Genomic DNA, 9101 nt, shown 5'->3' with positions numbered 1-9101 from the left:
CACCGTCGATCTGGGAGGTCGGGGGGAGAGTTTGGATCGAAGGAGGGGAGGGAACGGGGAAGGGGTCGTCGCTTTGAGCTCTCACGGTATCTGTGGGTTGATTTTTGTTATTCCGACTTCACCAGCGTGTTCCTCGACCTGCTTTACACCGGGTGACGTCCTTCCTTTTTCGTATTTGGACTTCTACTGGTGGTGAGGGAGGGAGCGAGAGAGGGAACCTTCACGTTGCGCCCCTTCTTTCAGCCCTCCTCCCCCACCTTTCTCCCTAGCTCAGCAGCGGCTCTTTGAGGTGTGTGAGACGGCAGTAGAGAATGTTTGTGGGACTTGTACACATCTCAGCAGCCTTAGCTGTGCTCGTATATACAGACAAACTTCTACGTTTCATTTGAATCTCCCTCTGTTGTTCCTTCCCTCTCTCCCTCTCTCCTTCTTTCCCACCTCTTTCCCCCCTTTTTCCCTCAATCTCAGATGATGATTCATAAGATCTATCAACCTGGAGTAGCCCAAGGTTACTATGTTTACCCCAAGACTTCATTTCTCCTTCCAAACCTGAGCAGCACCCTTGTTGTTGTTTTTGAGCTCAGCTGATGGATCTGCCGCTCCTCTGAGAGGCAATCTATATCTGAACACTCAGAAATCACATTTAAAGCTAGAACGGAACTTTTTACACAGTCTCAGAGCCGATGAAACCTTCCGCTTGCCCTGCAGCAGCTCAATCTCTTCCAACCCAAAACAAACCCCAGGGGCAGCAGCGTCGTTTCGGGTGAGCTCACCTTTCCTGCTTCCTTCCGCTTGGGAAGATCAACGCTGACATCGCTCTGTTTTGATTCAATCTAGCTCGTCACCTTCAGCATCTCGATAACGTGAGTCTTGTCAACTTTCTTCCCCGTCTGCTCGTCGTTGACGCGTCGAAGTTGACTTTTCGTTCTCTTTCCTTTCTTCTTTTCAGGCCCGTCGAGCTGTCTCGCTAGATCAGGCTGGTCAGATCAGACTTCTTGATTCTCGAGTTAAGGCTGCCGGTGACAAGCTTGATCAGGAAGCAGTGAATCGATCTGACCTCGTCGACTTCCACTCAAAGCGACGCGTCGTTCTCTTGCTTCCTACTTCGCTGACGCTCTCCTTCTTTCTCCCTCCGAATGCAGGTCTCAAGATCTCGCTTCTCAGACCAAGACTGCCGAAGGTGCTCTCGCCAAATCCCAAAAGGAGGTCACTGCCTTGAAGAAGGACGGTTGAGGGAGGAGGACGAGGGTGAGCACGACAGGGATGTCGAAGACGACGAGGATCGAGAAGATGGAGGCGATCTAGTTACGTCTAAAACAAGATCAAGGGCGAAATGGAAGAGAATCTATAGGGACGCGTCGATGGGAAGTGGCTCTGGCGAGAGTCGCGTTCCCGATTCGCAGGGATCTCAACTTTGGAGCCTCTTCACTAGTCTAGCTCGTTACTTTTCTCTTCTCCTCTGTTGCTTAATTCTTAGCCTTCAACTCGCATGTTTCTTTCTTTCTATACGAGAAAGAAGCCTCGTTGTTGGACACAATTTCGACCTGAAACGAGCCAGTGCGAAATCAAACTAGACGAAAACCCTTGAACACCTCTCAAACCTCCCTTGGGACACAGAGCTGAACGTTCAAGAATCATCATAGAAGTACATAGAAGAGCGAAAAGAGAAACCATCAAGCCTCAAAAACCTTCCTACTCCAACTCAACGCGCGCAAACCCTCTCCTCCCTCAAGGCTTCTTCTCATCAGGCTTCTTCTGCGTCCCCCCCCCCAAAATCAAACTCAAATCAACTCAGCTCTCAGATCTCCCACCTTCTCCAGAAACCAGGAAAGCCGAGAAAAGGGACTCACAATCTCCTTCTCCTTCTCCAGAATCGACTCGTCCAAAACCTCCGTCGCAGCCTTCAAATCAACCTCCAAATCCTTCTCCTGTCGCTCGATTTTGGCTCGGAGGTGCTTGAGCTCTTTGACTTCTTGCTCTCGGGCTGAGGAAAGGTTGAAATGGAAGGAACGGAAAGCGAAAGGGGGAGGGAAGGGGAAGGAAGGGAGAGGGAAACGTCAGCTTCTTGAAGAAGGAGGAGGGAAGGTGTCGAGCTCGACGACTCGTCGAGAGATCAAGAGATTGCGATGCGAGAGACGAACCGTATCTTCCCTCGGCGGCCTGTTCTCTCTTCCTGTTGATCGGATCGGAGAGGATGAACGAAAGAAGGAGAGCAAGGTCAGCGAAATGAAAACGAAAACAAAAAGCAGCTCGGGACGGGAGGGGGAGGGAGGGAGGGACGAAGCAAAGGATGAGCGAGAGAGATCAAGAACGCACGACCATTCTCTGTCGCTAGCGACGGCTCCTTCGTTTCCGGTACTCATGGATCTAACGGAGTTGGTAGTGACAGAGGGAAGAGTCTGAAGGAAGGAGGAAAGAAGAGGGAGGGAGATGGTGGAGGGAGTGAGCGGATGAGGACGAAGCTCATTTGAGCAAGGAGGAGGAGCTCACTGAGGTTCTGACGGTGATGGAGACGGAAGAGGGGATGCTTGTTCGGAGGACGAAGGATCGCATCTTGAGAAGTAGGCGAGGGTGATGGTTGGGAGGGAACAAGGAAGGGAGGGAGAAAGTGACGTCGTCCTGTCCAAGGGAAAGGAAGGGAGAGGAGAGGAGAGATTGACCACAACGTCGACCTTCCTCCTTCTTCTTGAATCCCGAATACCTCCATCAGCTAGCTCGTCGCCCACGAGAGATCTTCAAGAGTCCGCTGGGCAGTGGTTTCAGTTGCAGAAATCTCCTGGAGGAGGTTGAACGAGCAGGAGAGGAGGGAGGAAGGAAGGAGACGAGCGAGGTTCAGCCGAGGGAAGGAGAGAGCTGCGGCGAGTAGGCAGTTTTTGGGAAGAAACGCAACGTTCATTTCTGCTGAGGGGGGGCTCACATGAAGGACGTGCTGAGCTTGTGATTTTTGGTTCAGGATAAGGTTGGAAGGAGGGAGGACGGAGTTGAGAGAGGAAGGAAGAGAAGGTCGGAGGGCCGGACGTTGAGCTTTCGTTTCCTGTATGGACTCTTCCCAAGCAGAACAGGTCGATCACTTTCTCTCGAATGCTGCTCGATATCATCGTTCGTTCCTCTAGCAGCTTTCCTTAGAATTTGATGGGCCTTGATCAAGAAGTGAAGGGCGATCTCTTCTCTTGAAAGTGCAAGAGCGAGATGTCTCTTTCTCGCCCTCCCTTCTGCGCTTTAAAAGTTTCCTTGAGAACAAAAATTACACCGAGATAAAGATCGCACTCCAGAACTGCTAGCGAGCTCAAGGAAAACGCTGTAACAACAAGGGCACGGGAGAATTGATTGAAGTTCTGCGATTCCGGCGGTCTTTTGTCTCCTGTCGGGTCTGTTTCTATCTCGCTCAAATCTGCTCATATGAATCGATGCGACGTACTGGTCGAAAGCTAGTGGCTCCCTACTTGCAACAAAATTGTTCTGGTACCCTTCAGTGGGACCCAGGAGCCAAAATTCGTACCAGCGACGCGACTCCTACCCGGAAACTACCGTTCAATTCTCGTACCAGAGGGCCTCGTGTCTCTAGCTGTACATTAAAACAACGTTTGAATCAACCTGTACTCTCGACAGACCGTCAAATCTCCACCGACCGCGAAATGCCAGCTTTTTGTAATCTGTGCTCCCATCTCTCATCTCTTTCTGCGCTCAAAACCGTCCTCAAAGGTTTTTGAGCTTCTTTAGAAACGTATTCACGGATGGAGAGAACATATCTCGACCCATTCCGAGCAACCTTTGGGCAGCGAAGCTGATCTCTTTAACTGTTTCGCTTCCTACGGACGCGTTGGCGCTCGCGTCGTGTCCACCGTTCCTTCGTCTTCTCCAGGCTGCATTGATACTTCTTTCCTCTTTTGAACACACTTACTAGAGTCCAAGTTTTCGTCTTGCTACCCCCAAAGCCGATGGGTTTTCGCGTGAACCTCTGTTAACTGTTTACTGATTGCGTCGGACGCGTCGCATCACGCCCCCCTCGTTGTTGTTCCCTTTCGTGTTGAGCTTTTCACACCGTCAATTTTCAGCTCCTCCCAACGAACGCTCCCAAGTCCAATCTCGATGCAGATGGCAGCAAAAATGATAACCTGTTAGCCCGACGGGGGGGTCGAACCCCCAACCTTCAGATAGACTTGTAAGTGTCTAGGAAGAACCCTGACCTCGGCGAAGAGGAGAGGGAGACCTGGCTAGATCGAATCAAGACTCTCAAGATTCATTCAGATCAAGAGAGTCAAGAGAAGACTGTAAGAGTCTGACGCTCTACCGATTGAGCTAGCCGGGCATTAGATAACAATGATTCGAAGATAGGGAATAGGATTGAGAGAGGGGAAGGGAGGGGAGGGGAGGCGAGGAGGGAGGTCGAGAAGAGGAGGGTTGAATTCGTGCAGGAGGAGGGTTGATTTCGTGGCAAGGAGGGTTGATTTCTTGCGAGGAAATCTCTACCGATTGTGCTAGTCGGGCGTTGGTAACAGCCATGAGAAGATAGCGAGTAGGTTCGGGGGAGGGGAGGGGAGGGAGGAGAAGAGGAGGGGGAGGAGGGAGGGCTGAGGAGGGGGTTGGGTTGAGTTGGAGTTGTGGAGGAGAGGGATGGGAGTTGTGTGTTGAAGTGGTGATATGAGGGTGATGAGGTGGTAGTGGTAGTGATGCTAGTGGTGTTTCGGGGGAGGGGAGAGGAGGAGGAGGGCGGGAGGAGACAGGGGGAAGAACGCTCGTTCCGATTTGGAGACGCGACGGAGACTGAAGATCTTCCCTCTTTTGCGCCTTTCTGCAGTTTTCTGCCTCTGAAAAGCTGCTGGAAACGTAAAAAATGCTCGCTTTATTCGATCTGGTTCACTTTCCGTGCGAAAATCTTCTCCAGGCGGCGAGAAAGCGAGCTGTCGTTTTTCGGGAGCCCTCCCCAAAAGCGAGGAAAGGTCAGCCCTCGAGGAAAAGAGAGAGACCTTGGAATCAAACGCTGAGGATGTGAATTCGCTGCTTCGCTCTTTTCGCGATTTCTGTTCTAGTAGAAGTATGCAGAAACCGACCAGCCAAAAATCTCTACGACGAAATGGAGAGCAAGTCCCGTGCGAGATCGTGCCGGCGCTCTCTGAAACCTCCCAGGGACCTCGAACACCTCCCAACCTCCACCCTCCCTTTCCTTCCCTTCCAACATGGCTGCTCTCGCCTCGTACGTCCCCTCTTTCTACTCAGTTCTTTCTCGATCGTATACTCATACGTCTTCTCTTTGACCCCTCGCAGTCTTCTTCCTACACCTCGGTACTCTGCGCCTCAGGTTCACTCGGACGACGAGGACGAGTCGACTCCCGCCTCTGGCCCTTCCGCTCCTTCTACGGCTCTCACCTCTCGGATTCCTCCCTACGGAGGTCGAAAAGGCTGGAGGCCCACCAAGCAGGAGGATTTCGGAGACGGTGGTTCTTACCCAGAGTGCTCCCTGGCTCAGTATCCTCTGGATCTAGGTCGAAAGAAGGTCAGTCAGCTCTCCCTTCCTCCTTCCTCCTTCTCTCCCTTCCCTCCCTCCCTCCTCCTTCCTCGTTCGACCTTCTTTCCTCGCCACAGACGCTGACCGAAGCATCCCATCCGTGTTCTCTACAGGTATCTGCTGGAAACACTCTCGCTCTTCAGGTCGATTCGGATGGAAGCGTCAACTACGGTGCTATCGCTCAGCAAGGTCAACGAGAGGGCAAGCTCATTCAGTCTTCGTACAAAGGTCCGTTCCTTTCTCTATACATTCTCGTTCGGACCTCTTCGCTTACTGGTGGTGTTGGTGTGTCGTTTGGTGCTTTGCGTAGATCTCGTTCCTATCGCTCAACGGTCGGATCTGTCAAAGTCGGAACAGTCGATGGAACGACCTTCGGAGGACGAGGTCTTCAAGACAGCAGAGAGGACGAAGGCTGCTCTCGAGAAGCTCACCAACGGCAAGATCAAGGCCGCTCAACCATCCCGAGTCAGTTTTCTTCTTCTTTCCCATCCTCTGTCGAGCTGGGAGGTGTCGTTTCCGAGCTGACTCTCGTCTCCTTCCTTCCCTTCCCTTCCCTTCCTTCCCTCCCCTCCAGGTTCCCGACTCCCAAGGACTGACCACCTACATCCGATACACTCCTGGCCTCTCCTCCTCCTCCTCATCTCAGCGAATCATCAAGATGACCGAAGTCGTCGAAGATCCTCTCGAACCACCTCGCTTCAAGGCAAAGAAGATCCCTCGAGGTCCTCCTTCCCCACCACCTCCCGTTCTTCGAAGTCCTCCCAGGAAGGCAACCGCTCAGGAACAGAAGGAGTGGATGATTCCTCCTTGCATCAGTAACTGGAAGAACAACAAAGGATACACCATCCCTCTTGATAAGCGTCTCGCCGCTGATGGTCGAGGTCTTCAGGACGTGAGTTCTCGTCTCGGTTTCGCCTTTCCTCACCTCCTTCTTCCTTGTCGTCCTCGTCCTTCGTTCGAACTCGAAGCTGACCTCTTGCCCCTTCTTCTCCTTCTCTCCCAGGTCCACATCAACGACAACTTCGCCAAGTTCTCGGAAGCTCTCTTCGTCGCCGACCGTCACGCTCGAGAGGAGGTTCGACAACGATCGCTCATGCAGCAGAAGCTCGCCTCGAAGGAGAAGGCAGCCAAGGAGGAGCACCTTCGACTTCTCGCTCAACGAGCTCGAGACGACCGAGCTGGTATCGCTCCCTCTCTACCCACCAAGGCCGTCGAGAAGGGAATGGGAGGAGCTCTCGGAGGATACGGAAGCGACAGCGACAGCAGCGACTCGGATTCGGATTCGGACGGAGGACGACCTGCTGGGAAGGACGCTGGGAGCGATGGAGAGGACGACGAGGACGCCAGGGAGAGGGAGAAGGTTAGGAGGGAGAAGAGGCAGGAGAGGGAGAGGGAGATGAGGATGAACAGCATGGGGAACGAGCAGAGGGCGAAGATGCTGGCCAAGTGAGTTTGACTTTCCCTTGCGTCTTCTCGCCCGCCTCTCAAGTCTACGAGGGAGGAAGAGTCGAGCTACTGATGCTGACCATCTTTTCTTCGCTTTCTACTCGTTCTTTAGGGAGCAAAACCGAGACATCTCGGAGAAGATCGCCCTCGGACTCGCCAAACCCTCCGCCAACAAGGAAACCATGATCGACTCTCGACTCTTCAACCGAGACTCCCTCCCTTCCTCCTTCGCCTCCGACGACGCCTACAACCTCTACGACCGACCCCTCTTCCACGGATCAGCAGCCGCGTCCGCCATCTACAAGCCTCTCTCTTCCTCGGCTCAGGCGGCTGGGGAGGAGACGTACGGAGGAGGAACCGAGGACGGAGTGATGAAGAACCTCCAGAACGACAGGTTCGCGTTGGGAGTGAGCAGAGGGTTCGAAGGGACGGAGGAGGCGGCCAAGATGGCGCCCAGGGATGGACCGGTGCAGTTTGAGAAGGACACGGAGGCGAGTGTGGATCCGTTCGGGTTGGATCAGTTCTTGGACGCTGCGAAGGCGGGGAAGAAGAGAGGAGGGTTGGAGTTGAGTGAGAAGTGAGTAGCTCTGTTTCTTTCTTTCCTTTCTTCGAGCGGGGTGGAGGTGGTCGGGAGGGGGAGGTTGGTTGGTCGGGACGAACGAGGACGAGAACGAGATCGAGACGAGGGCTGACTTTCTCTCTCCCTTCTTCCTTCTCTTTTTGTAGGGCACGAGGCAAGCGACCCAGAGGAGACGACGAGTAGACACCCTACCTTACCTACTTTGCTCTCGGATGATCTCGTTTGTATCTCTCCCTTTCTTACCATTCGTTCGTTCTCTCCTTTCGTTCAACCTTCTCGTTTCGACCTCTCGCGTCTCTCTCTCTCTTCTGTTCTCACTTTGCTTTCGTTCGGCTCCTTTTTTTCGTAGGTTCTTTTTATTACCATGTCCTCCTGCTACTGCTCTGTTTTCTTTCTCGTTCCACCCGCAACGAAAGTACTCCGAAGACCTCCAACGAGAGCGACTCCCTCTCCGGCTCTCCTCTCCTCCGTCTCTCGCCTCTCTCCCTCTCTCTCGAGCTGAACGACCACGCACGAAACCAGATCTATAAACCAAAAGAAAACATCCAATCCCCTAACTGCAATCATTCCTCATCAGCGGCCTCGACGTATTTGTGTCGAATGCTTTAGGAAGGGAAAGAAGCAAAGGGGAGGAAAGGCGTGTGAGCTCGGACGAACAAGGAAGAGGGAAGGGAGGAAGGACGGATAGAGCAGGAAGAAGAGAACGTACTCCTTCCATTGTTTCTAGAGGTGGTGAAGGAGACAAGAAGGAAGAGAGGGAAGGTGGTCAGTATCGTTGGTTGGGATACGGGAGGGAGGAGGAAGAGGGTGAAAGAAGAGAGGTAGGGCGAGGAAGGAGGTGAAGGGGAGCGGAGGGAGGGATGGAGGTCGGGTGGAGGTGGGAGGATCGGTGGAATCGGATGAAGATGGTAAAAACGGGGAGCTGAATGGGACGAGTAGAGCTACGAGAAAGGTGGGTAGAGAGAGGATGGGGTGAAGGAAGAGAGAGAAGAAAGGAGGATGACGGCTCCTCTGTCGTCGAGCTTCGATTCGTTCTTGAGCTCTTCCCCTTCTCTCCTCTCCCAAACCCCTAGGTTCTCTACAGCCACAGGGCTAGTAGACACCTCCATGTCCCAACACAGCGGCTTCAACACTCCCCGATCCATGGTCCCGAAGAGAGAAGAGCGAGCTCGGAGAGAAAGGGGAAGGAGGAGGGGAGGAGGACGATGGACTGACTCCAGCGTTGATCTCGTTGTAGACCTTGGTGGTTGCGATGTCGTATCCGACCGAGAAAGCGAAAGCGGCCGAGAAGATACCAGCGAGGTAGATCGAGTTCTTCTGGAAAAGAGTCCGGTAGATCCACTGAGAGAAGAGAAGGAGGAAGGGGTCAGCTTGGATCGGAACGGAGAGAAGCGACCCGAAGAGAGCTCGTAGGAAACTCACGTTAGCGTTGTTGGCCATTTTAGGAGAGAGGAGAGGGGGAGGGAGGAGAAGGGGAGAAGGAGGAGAAAGGTTGAGTGTTTTGGGTTGGTGGTCGTTGAAGGAAAGGGAGCGAGCCAACCAGAGTCCTGGGAACGAAAAGAGCGAGGG

At 53.3% G+C, this 9101-nt stretch overlaps 4 protein-coding genes across 4 annotated transcripts; 2 read left to right on the top strand and 2 right to left on the bottom strand.

Annotated features, from left to right (window-relative positions):
• Window positions 1–311: 311 nt before the first annotated feature.
• On the top strand, window positions 312–1481 carry BDY24DRAFT_444484 (uncharacterized protein; the record flags this gene model as incomplete). Its single annotated transcript, XM_076644852.1, has 5 exons — window positions 312–356; window positions 469–508; window positions 838–863; window positions 950–1032; window positions 1143–1481. 5 exons carry the CDS (start codon window positions 312–314, stop codon window positions 1231–1233), a joined length of 285 nt encoding a protein of 94 aa, XP_076493095.1. The 3' UTR covers window positions 1234–1481.
• A 139-nt stretch (window positions 1482–1620) lies between these two features.
• Window positions 1621–2670, bottom strand: BDY24DRAFT_401534 (uncharacterized protein). The gene is made up of 5 exons (XM_076642110.1): window positions 2491–2670; window positions 2317–2399; window positions 2142–2173; window positions 1851–1984; window positions 1621–1755 (listed from the first exon to the last, which is right to left on the bottom strand). The coding sequence occupies exons 1-5, from the start codon at window positions 2551–2553 to the stop codon at window positions 1729–1731; spliced, it is 339 nt and encodes a 112-aa protein (XP_076493094.1). The 5' UTR covers window positions 2554–2670; the 3' UTR covers window positions 1621–1728.
• Window positions 2671–5149: 2479 nt separating this feature from the next.
• PRP45 (mRNA splicing protein PRP45) lies at window positions 5150–7870 on the top strand. Its single transcript, XM_076642109.1, has 8 exons — window positions 5150–5194; window positions 5266–5494; window positions 5620–5734; window positions 5817–5971; window positions 6081–6398; window positions 6510–6952; window positions 7065–7529; window positions 7679–7870. The coding sequence occupies exons 1-8, from the start codon at window positions 5178–5180 to the stop codon at window positions 7713–7715; spliced, it is 1779 nt and encodes a 592-aa protein (XP_076493093.1). The 5' UTR covers window positions 5150–5177; the 3' UTR covers window positions 7716–7870.
• QCR9 (ubiquinol--cytochrome-c reductase subunit 9) lies at window positions 7871–9055 on the bottom strand. The gene is made up of 4 exons (XM_076642108.1): window positions 8955–9055; window positions 8748–8873; window positions 8242–8255; window positions 7871–8135 (listed from the first exon to the last, which is right to left on the bottom strand). The coding sequence occupies exons 1-4, from the start codon at window positions 8970–8972 to the stop codon at window positions 8096–8098; spliced, it is 198 nt and encodes a 65-aa protein (XP_076493092.1). The 5' UTR covers window positions 8973–9055; the 3' UTR covers window positions 7871–8095.
• Window positions 9056–9101: the final 46 nt, after the last annotated feature.

The sequence above is a fragment of the Mrakia frigida genome (genome assembly GCF_051309035.1).
Source record: "Mrakia frigida strain ATCC 22029 unplaced genomic scaffold BDY24scaffold_38, whole genome shotgun sequence".
Classification (NCBI taxonomy): Eukaryota; Fungi; Basidiomycota; class Tremellomycetes; order Cystofilobasidiales; family Mrakiaceae; genus Mrakia; species Mrakia frigida.
This window is presented reverse-complemented; position numbering and strand designations above follow the sequence as displayed.

Excerpts from the sequence above, each read along its gene's own strand:
- BDY24DRAFT_401534 (XM_076642110.1), bottom strand. The coding sequence starts at position 2,553 with ATGCGATCCTTCGTCCTCCGAACAAGCATCCCCTCTTCCGTCTCCATC. Across the intron at positions 1,985-2,141 it reads GGCCGCCGAGGGAAGATACG|CCCGAGAGCAAGAAGTCAAA; the intron begins GTTCGTCTCTCG and ends ACCTTTCCTCAG. Across the intron at positions 1,756-1,850 it reads TGGAGAAGGAGAAGGAGATT|AAGAAGCCTGATGAGAAGAA; the intron begins GTGAGTCCCTTT and ends GGGGGGACGCAG.
- PRP45 (XM_076642109.1), top strand. Across the intron at positions 6,953-7,064 it reads AGGGCGAAGATGCTGGCCAA|GGAGCAAAACCGAGACATCT; the intron begins GTGAGTTTGACT and ends CTCGTTCTTTAG. Across the intron at positions 7,530-7,678 it reads GGGTTGGAGTTGAGTGAGAA|GGCACGAGGCAAGCGACCCA; the intron begins GTGAGTAGCTCT and ends CTCTTTTTGTAG.